A 20,341-nucleotide genomic window follows, 5' to 3' on the forward strand; every position below is an offset into this window, starting at 1 on the left:
CTGGGAAATAGTGCTGCAGAGAGCTGCTTCATTCCCAGAGGCTTCATGGTGCAAGATCCCTGAGGCACACAGGTGGCTCAGTCTCCTTCACCTGCTTCCCTCATCATAAGTGCTGGACACACTTCTGCTCCTCTTGTGCCACCTTGAGGGCAAAAGCTCTGGTGCATGGCTTGGATTTACTGAGTTTGCTGCTACCCAGATATCCAAATGTTCTGCTTTCAGGTCAGTTTTTTTCTCGTGCCCCTGGGCAAAATAACCACTTCTCCTGGTGGGAACGCAGACCTGTCTAAAAGGGGACTTCTTGGCACATACTTCAAATGAAAAATCTCTTTTGCTGAGAAAAGGACAGTATTGTGTTGTGCTGTGCTGCACAGTCTGTGCAGCAAGGGGTGGTAGAGAATAGGGAGATTTCTGACTTGAAAACTCACAGCCTGTTATAAAAGGAAAGAACCTGAGCCACAGACCCTTTCCTTTTTCTCAATGCTATTGAAAAAAGCTAGATAAAATCCTTGCTTAATTATTAGTCTGTCCCTAGGCCTGTCACCAGGAAGAGTGACAGGTTCTCTTGGTTCCTGTTTGCACAGCCTCTGCTGCTTAGGTTGGGAGACTCACCTGGTGGGGTGGCTGAGGCCAGGTGCAACAAACCCCATCATTTCTGTCCCTGTCATGGAAACTGTCAAAAGGCCCTGTTTGTATTGCACAGTTTCTCCCCTGGTTCTTTCTACTTTGTCTACAAGGCTAACTAGCAGGAGAAAATCATGGGAATAAATAGGACTTAACCAGCAAAAGGGGTCTTTTAAAATTGAATTTAAATGATGCTAAAAGACTTTTCAGTTTCCCTTGTGGTATACTGTCAGCCCAGCAAAAATATCTCTTTTGTGGTTAGAAAAACTGGAATCATTTTTAAAATAAGTGCTTCACAAGCACATCTTCAAGATGGTCTCTGCCTTTAGGGAAATGAAAGGCAGGCAGTATTTGACCTGCTACACCTCTTTTGTTCTTGCACAGTTTGCCAGAGGCAATTGATGCTCACCTGACACCGCCGCCAGAGAAAAGTCCAGCCTGAGTACACAGCGTGAGGTGAGAGAGTAAAAAAAACACCCTGCATGAACCCATCCCTGATGTGTGCCATGTCTCCAAAGACTTCTGTGGATTGTCTCAACCTTGTAGACTTCTTCAGTTTACATGAAACTATGGGACAGCTTCCTGAAGGAAACCAACCACTTCTGCACCATAAAGTTTAATCGAACTCTGAACTAGGTATGTCAAAATGTTAGCAATTTTTAAAATTATTTTTTATTTATTCTCATATTTACCGCTTCTGCAGATTGCTGACCTAGTGATGCACATTGCAGTTTTAATGCAGACCCCTGACATTGTGAAGATCTATTGTAATGTTTGTCCTTCTGTTGATTCCAGCTGCTGGCCTCTTGGATGCACTGATAGCACTTTGGTGTGATGTACAGGTGATGCCTTAAATCACATAATACTTTCCACAAAACCTGTTAGCCAGCTGCATCAGCAAAACATATTTGCTAGCATTAACACGGGTAAAATTAAAACATAATTTTGTGACGCAGCTCCTTCTCTTGAAAGTTTGGGACTCTCCTGAAGTCCCAAGAGAGGGACTTCTCTTGAGAGACATGCTGTGACTAAGTGTTCACAGCAGGAAACAGGAGGCCTGTACACCCATCTCGTAATCTCCCCATCCAAAAGACCAGATGACCATTACCACAAGAAATTCAAGTGATCCCAAGGATCGCTGCCAGACTGAAGAGCTGACATCTAGTGCTAGCTGGCCTCTTCTCAAAAGCCACAGAAAATATTTTTTAAGCGATGAAACCCACTGCTCTTCCCTCTTTGGCAAAATTACAGGCAGTTTCTCTCCCTGTGGCTTCTCAGCTATGGTTTCGGGGCAGAAGGGACTTGATGCAGAGGCACTCCTTCCTACTCCAGCCCAGCAGGTAGAGCAAGAAGGGCACGGGTGGAGCTGGTGGGACGGTGAAGTCCTGCCTGTTCCTGGAAATGCAGTGCTCAGCAGCACAGCCGTCCAGCACCAGGCTGCTCTTCCAGCGCTGGTATTCTGTAGTGGGCATCATCCCAGCACCGGACTTTGACTTGGTTTGTTTTTCCACCCTTTGAGAAAGCCTTGGCTGCCCACAAAGATGCCTGAGCAGCTGCTTGTGCAGTGCAAACCGTCAGAGTTGACAGCCCAAGGCCATCCGGCAGCGAGCAACATCTCTGAATCAACACAGATGTAGCTGGGCTAAACGCCCAGTCAAATAAAAAGGTCACCTTTTATCTAGGTCATTGTCCCTGCCCTCCTCACAGCACTCTCAGCTCCTCTTCGAGCAGAAATGAAGGCTCCAAGAACTCAGCGAGCTTCTGACCCACAAGGGTGGTCCCTCTGGAAGGGGACAGTGGTTGTGAAGGATGTGTTTTGGAGCCTGTCACCTTCCTTCCAATGGCCAACTGACTTTTGTCTTCTCATGCCTGTGTTTTCTCAGCTTACCTAACACCTAAAATATACAATTTTTTTCTTTTTTCTTTTTATTATTTTTCCCAGAATTTAAAGCCAAGCATCCATCAAGAACACACAACTGAAACTAGGCAGGGTTGAAAAATATACTGGTCACTTTTTTATTGAGCACCGAAGTGGCAGAACCCGCACACATCCAGCAGCAGATGCATGAACCAGGAAAGGTTTTCCTGGGTCTGGCACAGATCCTCAGCTGCCACAAGGCAGAGGAGCTCCACCAACACCATGGGCAGCGCTTGAGGATCCGGCAGGCCATGAGCATTGCTAGCACACAGTGATATTTGTAAAGTTGATTATAGCACCAAACATACTTTAAAGTGTACATGGGGACATGAAAAACAAGCTACATCAGCAATTTCCTATTGTGCTTCATGAAAGTGTTGTAAAGCCATTTTTCTTTGGAGAGAAGATAAGGTAAGGAGAACTTATTTGGTCTACGTTTTCTTTTCAACGTGTGATGGATGACTGTGTTGAAAACAGCATTTATACAAGCTGCTTCTGTGGCTTTTGTTTCCAAGTTTGACAACTGATAACTCGAAAAGAGTTAACTTGAAAAAGCAAACGTAATAGCACCACGAGGAAGGGTGATGTCTTTGATAACACCCCGTAAACAGAAATTCATTAACAAATTATTAATTTGAAATTTTTCTTTTTTAAAAATGCCTTTTGCAATTAGAAAATATCTTTACCAACCCATCAGGCAAGGTGGTCAGGTATGTGCTCTCTCTAGCTACCAAAAAGCAGCTGCTGCAGTGAATGTATCCACTACCAGTAAGTATAGTTTTGGATAAAATTACAAAAATAGACCTGTTGGAATACAGAGTTGCATTTAATTCCTAGAACTTGGAGCAAAGGCATGTAGAATTGAAGGGAGTTCAACAAATTAAGAGATTTAGGAACATGGCAGCCCTTCATCTGTTCCTTTGCTCCATAAAGCACTGAGGAGCATATCTGTTTATGAAAGGAAACAGAGTAGTTTGGCATCTCTCATCTCTCCAGCTGCAAATGTCATATGCAAAGTATCAAGTGTTTTATAAGTGTCTGAGCTTTGGCTTAAACAATCGGTGAATGGAAAGAAAAACCTCTTAGTTGGTGGGTGGAAGCAAACACTTGTATTTGTGAATTGGGTATTTATAAACACTGCTACTATTCTGCATATCAAAATGCTAATTTTATGCCTGCAGATGGGGACATGTACTAAACAAGGAAGCCAAAATATCTTCCTTTGCCTAGTAATTCCGACAGATTTGTTGGAATGAAATGGAACCGTCCCTTGAGGAGCTGCCATAGAAAAAGAAGACATTAGCAGAAAATGTGTTTTCCATTTCCTACTGCTAAGCAGCTAAAAGAAGCTGTAAAGGCCAAAACACAAATAATGTGACCTTAAGGGTTTATGGAGTCAACATAAAGGTACAGGACTTCTAGAGAGAAGTTGCCTATCTGCCAGCCAATCCTTTTAATCACATATTTATCCTGCTTTTGCTTTTCTAATATGTGCACAAAATAGCCAGACTTCAGCCCTACTGCTGAGGTTTTGCAGGTACTAAAATGCACATATAAAACTTGTGAGTATTAACTGTGCTGGGTAAAAACAACAACTTCAAAAGGCTGTCATGCATGTTTCTCTAACTGCTTAGACACTGCAGAAAGAAATCTATTCGATCATTAGCTCTTAGTCTGCAGCTCATCAGACTGAGACGCTTAAGGAACATAACTTAAAAAAATAGTTAAATTTTTTTTTGCTCCTACCTCCTCAAATTTTTAAGATTTCAGGCTTAGGGTTGTAGACTGGGTATCAGACCTGGTGAACCCCAGCTATAAATAGGAAAAAAAGAAACCTGCAGGTTTCTTCAAGCTTGACGCTTATGAGTCAATGTTTCTGAAGTAATTGCTTGAGATAGGCAGGGACTGGATTTGACCCAGAGAGCTCCTTTAGTCTTAGTCTTGATTATTTTCATACAACTTAAATATAATATTTTGGTGTAATTCTGACTCAATTTAATTCTTATACTACTGAGTTATGTTCCTGGTACTGAAATCCAAATCAGTCCCCTAAGATGCACGTAGAGAGCAGGCTCTGTGCCAGCAGCCTGATAAGGGCACTGCAGCTTGCAGGGATCCGCTCAGTGATATTTACATTTTGTCAGTAGAAGGGCAGCTCATAAACAGTGTGGTTTCTTTCAGGGAATCACTTTCCTCCCCAAGATGACAGGTTTATAACCCAGACTCCTCCTGTTTCTTGAAAATCGAAGTTTTTATCGTTGATGGACAGGGATCGGGGTAATGCCAGAGACATGCTCATGTAGACTTGGTACTAGAATTCTTCCAAAAGAGAAAACTGTTGAGTAAATCATTCCTTGAAAGCTGCTTAACAGAGCGGTCCAGCTGGGTGAAAAAAATCAAAGAAAAAAAAGGAATTAAAATATTTATCCTTCCTGGGATGTTTGTACAGAGCTTGTCCTTACGTAGTCATGGAATCTTAACCGTCACCCTGACGTAGGTACATAAAAGACACACTTAACTGCTTTGTTCTCATAACTGCCAGTTAAGATCAGGTTAGTTTTAAAGTGAAGCTAAAAGCGTTGAGAATACCATATTGGAACGGAATCTTTCACATAATATTTTCACTCTTGCCTAATTCAAAGCCTGATGAAAGTCAGGGAGCTCTTTCAGTTGGCTTTGGTCCGGCCAGACAAGTACATTTACCCACCTGAGTGGGCCACATTCTTCAGGACAAGTGTTCACGCACTTAAAGTTACCCCACAAAGTCACCCATATGCCTAAGTATGACCCTGACTGCAATCCATCCTTTTACTTTGTCTGGCAGGAACAGTCATACCTGCAGTAGAAGCCCCTAAATAAAGACTTTAAAGTCCTAAAGCTCTCAAAGTTTCGCAGCATTTTTCACCTTGAAAAAAATCACTTCATCCTCTAAATACCTAGAAAAAGCAAAGGCTTTTCAAAAACAACATGTTTGTCTTGTGGAATTAGAACAAAAAGTGGGAGGGAGAGAGCAAAGTTGGGAAAGACATCAGCTTCTCTGTGGACATTTTGCAGAGCTCTATCTGCAATGTCACGCGTTCTCGGGATACTTCTACTGCACCATCTGTCTGCAGAGCCGTTTCAGCTCTATTCTTAGAGCCTGAGGTATGCATCTGCATAGTTTTAAGGTGCTGTCTTTATGCTGGTGTTTTGATGAGAGGTAATTTCAGCCTCAAACAACCATTTCTTTAAATAATTGCATACTAAGCACGAACTCCTTTCACTCAGCTGTCCCTTCACTCACAGGACACTTACCCAGGCACACACCTTTGATTTTAGCCCAAATGCTTCTGCTGGTTTTTCACGTAGCCAACGACATTGTTGGAATTACTACCTGTAAAGCAAATCTCAGCAAGGTTAGATTGCAGATTAGTCTGTGGCAAATATTTTCACAAGGAGCTATAAACAGTGCAGTTCTGTCGGTGTCATTATTTATCTGTTCTCTGGTAGAGCTGCGATAGCAGGTTGGACTGAGGAAAGGAAAACCTTTCCTAGTTTCATCAGCTGAACTGGCCAGACTTGGTTGGTTGCAAGTCTGATGCTATCAAAGGTCTTGTCTAGTTATATCTGAATATCACTTCCAACTTGATCTGACTGGTGCCCTCTGCGTCCGTATACCCCAATACAAGTTCTCAGCAAGAGATCCTGTGTTTGACTGAGTTCTGTGTTTGTCTGCAAGAAGTCCTGGGCCATGACCACAGCTCCAAAAATATACTTTAAAAGAACAAAAGGTTATTGGATTGGGTGTTTCTCACCCTTGGGTGGGAACCCCTGACAGAAGGCTGTGTCATTCAACACCGTGTGTCACAGCTGGCAACACTGGTTCCCAAGATTCCCACAAGTCAGGGCACTGCAGATCTGAAAATAAGATCTTTTGACCAAGGTACGGAGAGTTGAGACTGAAGAGTCTTTCTACTGTTCAAGGACCTTGATTTCATAAGCTGCAAATTCCCTGTAAGCGATGCAATAGCTATAGGGCTTAATAATAGCAAACACTTCATGCCAATTGCTTACCAAAATACTCCTTGTAGTACTTTTGCCTCAGGTTGCGTCCATCTGAAAAAGAAAGTACATAATGAGAACGCATCTAGCCAGCCTTCATTCCGTGTGTTAAACTGCAGCTTTCCGTGTACAGCACAGATATAGAAATAATAATCTCACAAACAAGAAAACAGAAGGCCTCTGTAGCTGAAATAGCTTAGGCTGCTATAAACCTCTTATAAACCTGTTTAGATTATTGAACTATGCGGGCACAACTCACTTTCCCTGAGAGTGGTTAACTGATGGCCACTATAACATTATGTCCTTTTCAGTAGCTATGAGGCAGGGAATCACAGACTTCCTCAAATGAAAGAAAATTTGAGACCATCTATCATTGATATACAAAGTTCAAGTTCAACCTATTTTTTTGTTTGTTTACTGTTTTGTTACATAAAAATGCTCCTAGAAATAGCCAGTGTCTAAGAACCATACAGCTATATATTACACTAGGGAAGTTATTAAAGAAAAATATATCAAATAATAAAACCAAAGCAAAAAAAACCATCTCTTACTGGTGTTTGCTTGGCAGAACAAGAAAGGAAGGGAGATTTCCAGTCAACTGACCTGGATTTCCACGGAGCTTGATGCATTGGCCCCTGTTAGGGATTCCTTCAGCCGTGTTGCCGGGGTTGATGATATGGCATTCATACCCTGTGGGGCAATGCAGAGGCTCATCTCCATCCTCAGTGGTGCTGCAGGCCTCAGCTGCAAAAGAAGCCCGAAGGTCATAAATTGTGGCTTTATCACCCCCGGGTAAACACAATATGGCAGCACGGCCACCTTCTTCTGTATCTCCTCCCAGACAGGATTTCAGACCACTTCCCAAGTGAGGCTGCCAAGGAGCTAACACCTCCAAAGAAGTCTGGCAGAGTAGATGATCGTGTTCACACCTGAGACAGAACCTGATTTTTTTTTTTTTTTCTAACTCAATATGGAGAGCGCAGATCAGCCCATCTGCCTGTACCACCACCCTACCCACATCCTGTTCAGCTTGGGCTGTGCAAGGGCTGAAGTGCGGTGAAGACCACCGCCATCCACCATGGTGGGCACTAATGGGTGGTCTCCCCACAGTGCTATTGCCTTCAAGCAGCCAGAAGTCTGCTCCAGCCAGTGTTTGGGGCTGGCTGAGGAATCAGGGAAACGTGAGCAGGAAGTTGGCAGTTTGCTGCTTTGTTCTTTGCTCCACACCCATCACGGTACCAATGAATTTAAACCTCAGATGTGAGTCAGTGTGGATGGAGTAAGGCAGTGCCAGCCCTGCCACCACCAGAGGCCTTAACTGCCTTGACCCTGGATATCTAGCAGGCATGGAGCAGAATAAGAAGGTAAAGCAGGACTCACAGGCGGTGCTTACGTACACGAAGTGTACAACCTATGCAGGAACACTCCACCCTTTCATTTGCCAGGATTTTAATTTCAAGAACCTCTGCTGTAATTCCCATGCCATGACTGATGGCTCTTACTGCCCTAATTATTCCCTCAAGCTGAGATAAAGGTGATAAAATAGTAACAAATAATCCAAGCATGATGGGGTAGATGAGGATGGACCTATTTTATCTTAATTCTACCAGGGCAACTCCAACGAGATGGAGTCAGAATTTCCTCTTGAAGAACTAGGTGTTTCCATCACAGATGAGAAATAAGGTTTGCTGAGTCCGATACCATCTGTGCAAGACCAAAGAGGGTAATTTACTGGCACTATCTGTGTCTGACTATAGCTGATCAAAAGCTGGAATAGTCTTTTCGTGATGAAATGAAGAACTTCAGGCACACATACATTTCAGGATGTGTCATAGAAGAAAATTTCCTGCCTCTCCGCTGCCTCCATGTTACATTTTGAGGTATTTGAAAAATTTAATTAAAAGTCCTTTTTCTGTGGAATTAATTGAGAAGCCCAATCTCATTAGCAGTCCTCAAGCTTTGATACTTCCAGCTCCACCTCAGCTTCCCTCAATTCTGCAGTGTTTTGCCTGGGCTTCTGTTTAAAACAGTCTTCTGACACAAGAGCCAGAGCTGAGTCCCCATCCCAGGGCATCAGTGCAGTGAGGCCACTGCATGTTATAAGACCTCCTGAACCAAGCCTGCACACAGACTGTCAAGCAGCTAGCAGAAAATCCATGTATACTGACAAAGACTTTTTTCAAAAAAACAAACAAACAAAAAAAACCCATGCATTTCTACTTATTTCAAGCATGGATAAAAACATAGTTCCCTGGAGTATTCCTAGTGCTCTGCTGCCTCCAGACTTTTCCCTGTGTGTTGCACTTTGCTGTGGAAGGACAGATCTGATCAAGCTCTCCTAGCACAGGATTTCCAGCTGTTCCCATAAAAAAACTGATTTATTGCACTAGAAACTAGTACCCTGCACAACACAGTGTTATTTGTGCAGAAACTACAGGCAAATACACGCAGCCCTACCATGGCAAAGTCTGTGGCAAGCCCCGTATGTGATGAATATACTATTTATTGTCTTTTGTACAATTACCCATATCACAGAGAAGACAGTGAAATGTGCTGTACCTTGTAAGACTTCCTCTGGACCATCCAAAAGCCACCCATTTCCTCCCAGCCAGCGGGGTTTGGGCTGAACCAACCAGTCTAAAACTGTAAAAGAAACAAGAAAGCACAAAGTCAAGCACAGAGGGCATGCTGTTATAGAAAAAACACAGATATTCTGTAACTGGCAGGATGAGGTTGCCAGGATCCTGAAGGTTGGATTTGAGTGGATTCTCCATTCCCATGGCATGGGTCAGGTGAGTTGGTTGCCTGGATCCTGTGAGCACTAATCCAGATTGGCATTATTTATTTATTTAATATATAATCCCAGGAAAAGGGCTGGCCTCAGAAGATTCATACCATTTGTGCTGGTGGAAATTTTGCAATACCAGCTGACCTTAGCTAATTCCTTGACTCAGCAATCATCCAAAACTCAGCTCCAGGAAATGAGAAGTGCAGAAACAGTTTTATCCTCAACTCACACCAAGCACACCTCCCACCTGCAACCTGATGCGCACGGGGATGACTACCACAATTTCTGTATGTTTCTGCCCCAATTTGACTGCTGGGTCCTCTCTACCTGGCGGTGGCTGCACGGACTCGAGGCAGGCATAGATGCACCCGTTGTAGCAGCAGCGTTTGTGCCGCTCGCACTCGGAATCGGAGCGGCAGCTGGGCACCTCGCAGGCTCGGTCAGGCAAAGTCTGGGGCGGAGGCGGGCAGCGGTCGTTCTTCTGGTAGTGGGCACTGTGAGAATGAAGAGGGTACTCATAATCCTTGCAAAGAAAAGAAAAGGAAACAAAGGTTTGGCATAAGGCGAGTACCAACCATCCCATAAATTGAAGTAGAAGAGGGATTTTCAAAGTGGTTCTCAAGTATTCACGAGACAGAACAATTAAATGTTCTGCTTTCCCAGCCCCATCTTCAGTGCACTGAAGACACAGCTATATAACCATGTTAACACCTTCTTTGGAAACCCCAAAACATCAAATTGTTGTGTGGAGTTCACACTTGTTTTGAGGTTACATCCCCAAAGGGACCTGGAACTGACGTCCCAGGTAGTGCCTGTCTCAAGAACAGGTTACTTCACCTTTCATCACCTCCTACTGGACCAAAATCTTTAGGGAAGAGGTACAAAATCTTTCAAGCTAATCCACTGTAGAGGCCTGGGTTGTTAAATTGGAAACCATTTCTAAAACTGGAGATGATCTGGGTGAGAGCTGTGTGGGTGATGTCAGTTTAATCACACCGCAAATGAGGTGGTGTTCGACTACAGCAGAAAGGAGCCCAGCTGCTCTGCACACTGAAAGGAAAGGGGGATTTAAAGTGGATTAACAGGCACAGGATTTTACCAGAAACATTTGTAAGAGGCAGCATTCAGATATTATCTGTGCTGGTGGCATTTTAGCCAGCAGCCAACTCCCTCCATCAGAGGTGAATCACCCCGGCCTGTTGCTTTTTCACCTTTGGCTAAAACACTCTGGGCTTAAACATAGCTCCCCAGAGCAGCATAAAGTGCTCACAAAGGGCAGAAATCAGTTCACAGATTTGTTAACACACATTAATAAGCTCTGGTCAAATCAAAAGACAGATTCTGGATTTGCCCTTTTATCAGAGATCAAGGCCTAGCCCAAAATAGGAAGTGAGAGCACTGGCAGGCTGCTTGGTTTAAGAGCCCTGTGGATACTTGGCCCCATCACTGCTGTGTTTTGAAATCGGTGACGAACAACTGGGGTTGTTATTCCAAGAAAAAATGTGGTGCAACTGTCCCTGAGGGGGTCCAGGGAAATTTCACCATCAGGCTATGGAGAAATTTGGGGTGAGACTAATACCCTTCTTTATCCCGATGCTGCTTCATTCTAATTGTTGAAAGCTCCAATGGCTTCTGTGGAGCATGTGTGCAAAACGTGTTGCAAAACAGCACGTCACCACACGTAGTGCCCAGAAACACATCCTAGGAGAGGCCCCAGGAGGTAGCCTGCACTCATCTCAAATCCACAAGCTGAACAGTCCTTCAGTAGCCTAATACTTCCACAATGGTTTTGAGCTCAAAGGAACGAGCATTGACTGTTGCTGACATCTAACATGAGATCGCTTGCCAAAACTTTGGCAGTCCTCAGTTGATCTGTAAAGGGGCTCATAGCCCTGGGGACTGACCCCTGGCCCGCTCAGCCTCCGCTGCTACACACCACGGAGCACCAAAAGCAATGATGATTCACGTTATTTGTGCTACCAGCGTGAGAAATTTTGCTTCCATGCTCTGCCATAGGATATAACTGTATTGTTAAAGTGGTTGTTTTTGCATAAGAGCTGATCTCATTTCTTTGGGCGATAGGGGGAAATGGAGAGCAGCAGTTTCTCAGCTGCCTGCTTTGCAGTCATTGAGTCAGCAAATGTACAAGTACAGAGCAGAGTCAGGATGATTAAAAGTTTTAATTTATACTAAAAGGTGTACATTATTTAACCAGGTACAGGATTTTCTTTAACGTGCCTATGTCTGCACATAAGAGACAGAATTGCTCGTGTTTCTGTAAACAGCCTCCTGCCCTGTTCCCAGTATTAGCCAGGTCCCACTATCAACAATTCCTTTTCTTCCGCTTTTGCCTTAGTTTCTTATACACAGTGAATAAGAAACTGCTCAAGATTCCTCCCATAAGGTTGTTTTTCCATGAATTGGTGCGCTGTTTGATCGACAAGACAGATTTGAAAAATACATTCAATAATTTTCATCATGCTTTCATTTTTAAAGTGTAAAGCAAGGTGCCATCTAACATCTTAAACTGTTCCCCAAAAAGCTGAAAAAAATCCAGTTTTGAAACAACGTGCCCTTAACCTCAATATATCTAAAATTCAATTTGTTTGTTGTTGTTGGATTTTAAATATAGAAATTCTTGGACCACGTAAGTTGCAAACACTTAAGTCTCCATATGTGATGGAGCATGCACCTTGGAGGGTCACAGTTTAATATTCTATTACTTGAAATATCAGCTGCAGACTGAAAACGTAGGGATGTGAATAACACTGGCAAATAATGGATACGTGGGAAAACAGCAAACACACACACACAGCTACTGCAGTGGCTTTACAAATGATTCAGAAACCAAGAAGCCAAAATTACAATGAACGCTCAGCTCAATGAATGAGATTTCCGTTTGGGAACAATGTACAGTTTTCAGCCAAATACCTTTGGCCTTCATGACCTCGCCGCCCATTTTCTCTGATCAGCTACAGCTCTTAGTCCCTTTCATTCTAAACCTCATAGACAAAATTCACAAGAATAATTTATTGTCTAATAAAATTATTGCCACTGCTTTATGTCTGCTGAAATCTCAGTGGGAATCTCTCTCATTCACAAAGCAGCCTGGCTAAGGATGTCTCTAGGTAAGGGCTACAAGGTCTCTGTAAAATCTCTCCAAGGATTCAGTGTGGCTTGGAGCTTAGCTTGGATTCATCACTTTTACAGATTGTGACAACTATCAGAATTTCTTCTAAGAATCTTTTTCAATTCAGGAGGCAAATTGTCACATCCCACGGAAACTGATTAAATCATTTTAATGAAAATATCTGCATTAGAGATATACAGACACAAGATAAAGTAAAAAGTTCAGAGTTTAGCTAAGAACCCTGGAAGTCAGTAATGATGATCACAGAAAACCTGAATGCAACACCACTCACTTTCAACCCATATTTTCAATGGTAACTGTGGGATGCAATCTGCCTTTAAACAATCCCAAATCTGTTCTGTTATTTGCACCTGAATCTGGACCCTGGGCTTGTGCCAAAGCACAGCTCTCTGCTAATCCATATTCTGCTTGGCCACGTCTAAGATCACTGAGATCACACGTGAGGTTTTTGTCAGCCTCCAGTCACCAGCTCCGGCCCTGGCAGGTGTTTCCAGACAAGGGCCATAAACCCCATTTTCTCTGAAACAAGACCCGGTGTCTACAGTACTGGAAGACCATTGTAAAATAGGGGTGGGCTTAAAAACGCATGATAGTGATAAGAGAACTGGAAAACAGGGAATAGAGTGCAACATATGTATGCAGGCTTTAAATGCAGAGGAATGCTCTACTTGTATGTTACTCTTAGGCACATGTGGGATAGAAGCCTTAACACGAGGTGTGCTAATCTGGTAGACAAAGAGCATATCTCCATGTTGATGTATTACAGCTAGCTGGAGGGTAAATAAATTGTTGGAGGAACATTACAGCAACTGTAAGGAATTCTTTGTTTCTGGAAATCTTTAAAAGAAGACTGGATTTTTTTTTCCCCTAAAATGCTTGATGTAGTAGACACCGGAATAAATTCAAGACTGCCCCAGGTTTTCCCAGTAGACATGTGAGTGTCTTGATAATAAATTGAAGCCCATTCCCAGCCAGCTTCCTCCCTCTCCCCTTTGGGAACAGTCCAGACTGTGCAGGAGGCTGCAGAACAAAGCTGCAGATCACTGAACTTGAGGGTCCCTCTGACTGGAAAATACATGGATTTGCTAAAAGCTGGCACCCCAGCTCCTCTATCCCAACCTGACTGCCAGACATTTCTTGTCATTACATTCCCTATCCTCTTTCTCTGTTCTCAATCAGCTCCTCCCTTCCAACCAAAACCTTTCCTCAGAGTCCATAATGAACAACTCCTGGCTGGACCTCAAGCCAGTTCCTCATCGTAACACCTGCCCATCCATCATTCTGCAGCCACTGGTTGGGTGGATGCATTCTCTGGACTGAGTTTTGGATTCAGACACCTTATCTCTGTCACCTCCCTGCCTCTCTCCTCCTCCTCCCCCTACAAACCTTGCCCAAGGCCTCCTGGGTGTCCTCTGGAGATGTCTGGCCCATCTCATGTACGGTTGCACTCTGCCGTGAACACCTCCATCTGTTATCCCTCTATCCAAGAGCCTCCTAAATCAGCTGTTCCACCCAAAGCCTCTGATTTCCTAACTGTAGGGAGCAGACAACAGTCTGGTAGAAAAGAAAGCATCTCTCTGATGAGGAGAGGATGCTGCAGAAACAGGCTCTTGGTGGAGAAGAGGATGGGGAGAGGACGGCCTTCCTCCTCACGAAGCTCTAGGTAAAGGAAAAAGAAAGGTGTTTTCTGTTTTCCCAGATGAAATATTTCTGTCAATACGAGCAGTTCTAGCTGAGCATGCCAGATCGGTAGCACCTGGGTTCGTGGCTGCCAGAAAAAACAGCCCTTTGAAGAACTGTAGGTTGAAAGAGGATTTGTCCTCAGGGGAGTGGGCTCCGTGCCTCTACACAGCACATTATCTGAAGATCAACATGTAAATACATGTTCTACTCCTGTCCTATCTCTCTGGGACATTTACACTATGATCCTACTAAATTTGTGCGTCTCATTGAAATACGACAGAAGAACATACTGATAAATATACTTTTCCAGTGAGCAAGTTTGCATGAAACACAGCTCTTGCTGCATCATTTTCCAATTAAAGTGCAAACCAGACACTCTGTCCCAAGGGAGGCTTCAGTGAAGCAAACTTCTGGTCTGAAAATAGCAGGTTACCTTTAAAATATTAACACAAATTCTCTACAAAATTTCAGTGAGACAAATACACCATATTTAATTTCATTCAGAATGGACAAAAGACGTGTATCACACTTCTAAGTCAGCAGTCACATGAACCAACTGTAGTTGTCCCAAGGCATCACTCTAGACGTCATGGGCCAAACCCCATCCATTTTAAATCAAAAGCCCTTGTATGTGGCTGCAGAAAACAGGTGGAGGAATCCCCCTGTGACACCAAGGATGTTTATACACACGCAATGGCTGTAAAATGCCATTAAACCTGAGCACGAGAAAACAGACTGACCGGGGCATCCCCCCATGGCCATCTCCAGCAGCTGGTAACTTGTTGCTGCTTCACTTTCAATCCCAGTGCTACTGCTCTAGGTACCACAGCGGATTTGGGAATGGTGGTGGTCGTGCTCAGTACCCCACTGGTGAATAGCCACGCGGCTCATTTTCCACTCTGGCACACAAGCACAGCAAGTGCTCCAGCACTCCCATTATCACTAGGAGGCAGAGGTATTTACCCAAAGTTATCCCAAAAGGCAGCAGGAAACTGAGCAGGGAACCCTCCTCCCTGCTCTAAGAAGATAATCACATTATTTTCTTTTCACTAAATCTATTCCCAGCCATGTAGGTTTTGCATTCCCCATTCAGGCTTCCCTTGTTGCCCTATGAAGTTTCTGGGAAAAGCAGTGATGACTGCAGCTCTGATATATTTTCAGCATGCTTTACAAGTTCCCCGTTGCAACAGCTAGGTGGCAAAAGTTTAGTACAGCCTGGGAAACTTAACACAGCCCTTTTATAAAGAGACAGGCTGTGCATTCAAATGCTTCTTGTTCTAAAATGATATGTACACATAAGGAAAGCTCCCCTTTCAGAGTGAGCACACCCAGCTCCCCAAAATTGCCCCACCGCAGGCTACTCACATCATATTTCTCCGTCATTTTCAGATGTAGAGCACGTTTCCAGAGATTCCTTGCACAGCCTGAGTCTGGCAGCAAAATTAAGACACACAAGGCTGCAGTGAAGATCTTTTTACAGAAAATCATCTCTGACGGCATCCTGGAATCCATTTTTCCCGATGAGAGATCAAATAAGGAGCTCAGCTTTCCAGGATCCAGGCGATTCAGAGCCCTGGCAAGGAGGGAGAGAGACGGAGAGGGAGGGAGAGTGAGGGCTGATCACTGGGGAGAGCCGCTTTCTTCTGCGCAGCTTGTGGGAAGGGAAAGGGGAAAAAAATAAAAAAGGAGCCCATGAGCAGAAGCCAGGAGCTGCCGTTGAACTTCCCTACGCAAAGTTAGATCGGGTTCTCCGCTCACATGTTCATACAAAGCACATGCTTTCCTTGAATGATAGATGGGAAGATTATTTGGAAAGATTATTTTTAGACCTTTGTTCCCAACATCTGGCATCCTCAGAGAGCCCCATTCAAAGCCAAAGCGTGGGATCAGATGACAGCTGCCGCAGGGGGAAATAAAGGTCTTGGAGGGGTGGGCTCAGCAGCATCTAGAAAACAGCTCACCCAAACTTTCCAGGCTACTCGGCTCTCCCTTTGTGTGCTTCCTGCTGTGCCCTGAGCCGTGGTTTCAGATCATGTTCTGACAAAGTGATAACTTTTTATGAAGGCTGCTTGAAGGAAATGATTTAAAAGACATGATAAACATGCAGAGGCTTTAATTAAACCAAGCTGACGTTAGCTTTCCGCAAATGATTTTGAAGAAGGGGAAGATGCGGCCATCAGGTAAAAATAAATCCATATGCTTGGGTGGGGAATAGGGAAGGAAGGTGCTTTGGAAATGACATGGCCAAATGGAAAGTGAGGAAGGGGACATGAGTCAGCCTGTGCCTGACAATGAGAGAGACTGGATGTGGGGATGAGACACCCGCATGATATTCAGGCACCCCGGTGTCTGAAGGACAAGAATCCCCCTAAGAAATCAGGCAGAAAACATCCAAGCATCCTGCCTGGGACAGAGGCAGGTGCTAAAGAGTAGAAGAACCGTGTATCTGTTACGTATATAGAAGTATGTTCACATATACATACATCTATACACGTATGCATATGTAGGTATGTATATGCTTTCTCAGCCTTCAATAATAAGTTGTTCAGGGCTTCCTGAACCAAACGTGGGGACTGCTTATTTTATAATCCTCCTTGAACTCCTGCAGCAACTTGTTCACCCTCTACCAGGGTGGAAGTAAGAAATGGACCTACAAAATTAGTCAAGATGCGAGCACTGAGTCCTGCTTGCTTCAGTTTACCCCAAACGTCCAGTCCCACTCTGTAGCCAGGGCCTCCCCAAGGAGCTCCGAGGGCATCTTTGTGGAGATGCAGTGACTATGTACATATTGCTCCATCTTTGTATGGTCTTCACCATGGGTTGCTCCTGCAGTAACAACAATAGTATCTCCCTAAGGTGCAAGCAGAGTTTTGGGGTCTGAGCAGATCTGGCTGACAGGACAACCTCCAGGGGAAAGCAGAGTTCAGCAACCACAGGTCTCTGTCAAACCCACCCAAATTTCACCTAAACATCAACCGAAATCAGGAGTTGTGCTGGCATTAGTAAAAGGCACACTCAGACATCATTAGTACACACAAAGAGGAATATATCACTACCACAAGTCTTCTAGTTGTGGCTTTACTTGTTATTGCTCAGAGGGCTATGTCTCACACAACAGGATGCCTCCAGTTCTTCTTAAAAACAAATCTCCCCTGTTTGCTGCAGTGTTAATATCTGCACGTTGATAAAGCACCTTTCAAGCACAACCAGGGGCTCCCACCAATATCCCGACTCCTGTGCCATGAGGTGACAAACGACACAGCTAGTTCAAAAGAATAAACAAGATTTTTTCTTAGAGTACTCCTACTTAATTTATGTCTTTGTGCTATTCCACTTGTCTGATCTCTTGCTGAAACACAAACCAGCGAGAAACAACTGTTCATGATAAATCTTCCTAATTTCATTTTCGTTGTTTGTTTCGTAGACTTGCAATCTGGACTTGAAGCAACTAATGCTCAAGATTAATAGCTGCTACAGACACCATTTTCTGGCCTTTCTTTTGGCAGATATGCAGTTTTGACATTTACCCAGGTGAAACTAGGGTCTGTGCATTACAGTTCATGGATTGTATACTGAAGAAACGTGAACACTCCTTGCAGTAACAGATTTCAGCAGATGGTCATGGTCTTCATGTAAAAATGAATGTTGGTATTGCAATATTTAGGTCTCCTGCACACAACACTTTCCATCTTCACTTCCCAAGGTACTGCATGCACTGCCTGGACTGGATTATTCCTGCTGGGGAAACTGAGGCATGGGGTAAGGGATTTGCTGAAATTAGACCTTCTCCCATCCGCATGACCAGACTCAGAGTTATAAACAGTGCCTACTAAGCTGGGGCCCCATGTTTCAGTTCTCTATCCTCACATCCATTCCTCATGCCACCCATTGCCATTCCTCACATGCTTCTACCACCAGCCTGTCTTGGAAACTAGGCAAGGAATTTCATAATTTTTACAGCATTAAGAAAACCTGCTTTAGCTGGAAACACCAGAATGAATATGTTTCTTGGCCTTTCTAGTTATTTTTCTTCCTGGTGGTCCCTGGCAGGGCTGTCTTCACAAGCTGTCTGTCTGCAGGACAGCTTCAGCCCATTTCCTATCCTCACTGCCCTCCCCATTTGGAGCCTAATGCACACCAAAACCAAGATACCAAGTCCACCAAGACCAAGTCCACCCGGTTATGGAGGCTCCCTTCTCCTGCTCCAGAGCAGTTCATGTTTTACCCAGTTCACTTTTGAATGGCACATTCAGAAGGAAAAAAAATAAAGCAGCAGCAGCTTTGACTTTCCAAAGAACATCTTGTTTAACTAAGAAATATTTGGCAGGTATACGGCTCCAACTATTAATATGAAGGATTCTTAGCAGCTTGTGAAATAATTGTAGGAATCAGGTACAAGTTCTTAGCAAACAGCCTCTGGAAGTAATTAGAAATTTTAAATTTACTACTAAGCAGAATTCTGAGTTGTCTTAATTTAAGTGCTAGGCAGTTGATAACATATGACACTTGAAAAACCCTAATTACAAGGAGAGGAGAAAATGAACTGCCATTTTCTCTTGAACTACATCTTATCTATACACACCAGTTGGGGCACAGTCATTTCTCTGCACGGAGCAACTCCCTCACGCTGCCTGCAGTTACACCTGTCTGAAGGTGCTGTGCGCCTATCCCATATACAAAGTGGAATAAGCGATGCTGGCATAAGACATCCTCACAATATTATAATGTCTTGGCTAGATTTGGCTCCTGCTTGTCTGAAATCTTGGGCACTGAGCAGGCAGGGTTCCTTTGGGTGCTGGCAGGCAGTGTACCTGCTAAAGAATTGTGGATGAATCCACAGCAAAAAATAGATTAGGGAAACCCATTGTAAGATCCCCTCTGGTACTGTCATCACTGTTACACTGACAGCTGGAAAAAAGAGACAAGTATACCAGGATATATAAGCATATCCATGTTGAGCAATCAACCTAGTGAAGGTGTTAAAGTGAAAAGCCCCAGCCAGCCACAATGACCAGGTGCAAAAACATGTGTGAACATTAAGCACATTTCCTGCTGGTAAAAGTGTCCTACAGCGTGCTCAGCTGTGTTATTCAAAATAGGACTATTTATTCTATACACTTGTCCTGGGAATACACGCTATTTTACTAAGTCAAGATTTCTCTGCTTCAAGGTCTGTGGAGTAGTTCCTCACATAAAATTCCCACTGCCTTCAAGGATGTTAAATGAGATAGTTTCAAATCTCATTACTAAGAAAATAGTTACCTTTGGTATATGGATCTGTGCAAATTTCCATTCCACAAATGGCTTCAAGAGGGCAGGTTCTACAATAACATAAGTTGCAGTCAGATGGTAATGGAAGAACGTGGCTGAGACTTGAGTATCTCCCCAGGACTTTTGAAACCTTCAGCTTCACTTCTTACAGCGAAGAAGAGCTGGGGGAGAGGTATTGGAATGGAAAGCCTGGCATTTTATCCAGCTAAGAGAACAGAGTCACATCTGGAACCAGGATTCATGCAGCCTGATTAGAATAAATTAAATAACGGTTTATGGAATAATGGTTCTCAGGGAGGTTCTGAGTGAAAGTCCCAGGGCATTTGTGCAGCCGGGAAAAATGTCTTTGTCCAGCCAAAAATAAGCGAGGTAGGTTAGCCCGAGCCGACTTCCCCTTTCCCAGAGGAAAGATCTGACTTTTAAGGAGAGATTATGACAAAAAGAGAGTTTCCTCAAAGCACACAACCCCAGCAGCACAGGGTGACTCATTTGAGCTTGATACAATCACCATACCTTCATGCCAGGGGTTGCTGCAGCTCCTTATCCATGGAAATAACAGGCAGGCTGTTTCCTCACCAGCCTTACATAGGTTCTGCTGGCAAAAGCAAAGGGCAACGGTTTTCTGGGGTTTAACCAGGTTAGAGGTTATTGATATCACCTGGTCCTGTGCGAAGGAAAGGTTACAGCATGCTCTGCCTCCCCCTAACCCCTGCAAACCCTACTTGCAATCCCGACTTTGTGCACACCCAGGTACATGAATGGGATAAACCAAAAGAAGCTGCAGTGTCTTTGAGAGGCAACACTGGATGCAGATGATGCACCCAGAAGGTTATTTGGTTATTTTAGGACCAGCTCTATAGGAAGA

General features: G+C 43.9%; 1 protein-coding gene across 5 annotated transcripts; it reads right to left on the reverse strand.

Moving 5' to 3' along the window:
• Positions 1-2,616: 2,616 nt before the first annotated feature.
• On the reverse strand, positions 2,617-20,006 carry WFDC1 (WAP four-disulfide core domain 1). 5 transcript variants are annotated; one of them, XM_040571373.1, is made up of 8 exons: positions 19,990-20,006; positions 15,571-15,778; positions 9,699-9,894; positions 9,143-9,226; positions 7,187-7,327; positions 6,596-6,637; positions 5,837-5,915; positions 2,617-4,924 (listed from the first exon to the last, which is right to left on the reverse strand). In XM_040571373.1, exons 2-7 carry the CDS (start codon positions 15,715-15,717, stop codon positions 5,857-5,859), a joined length of 669 nt encoding a protein of 222 aa, XP_040427307.1. In that variant the 5' UTR covers positions 15,718-15,778; positions 19,990-20,006; the 3' UTR covers positions 2,617-4,924; positions 5,837-5,856. The 5 variants fall into 5 exon arrangements, with proteins under 5 accessions (XP_040427307.1, XP_040427306.1, XP_040427305.1 ...); XM_040571372.1 differs by lacking the exon at positions 19,990-20,006 and adding an exon at positions 16,167-16,183; XM_040571371.1 differs by lacking the exon at positions 19,990-20,006 and adding an exon at positions 15,900-16,024.
• Between the last annotated feature and the right edge of the window lie 335 nt (positions 20,007-20,341).

Source organism: Cygnus olor, chromosome 12 (assembly GCF_009769625.2).
Source record: "Cygnus olor isolate bCygOlo1 chromosome 12, bCygOlo1.pri.v2, whole genome shotgun sequence".
Classification (NCBI taxonomy): Eukaryota; Metazoa; Chordata; class Aves; order Anseriformes; family Anatidae; genus Cygnus; species Cygnus olor.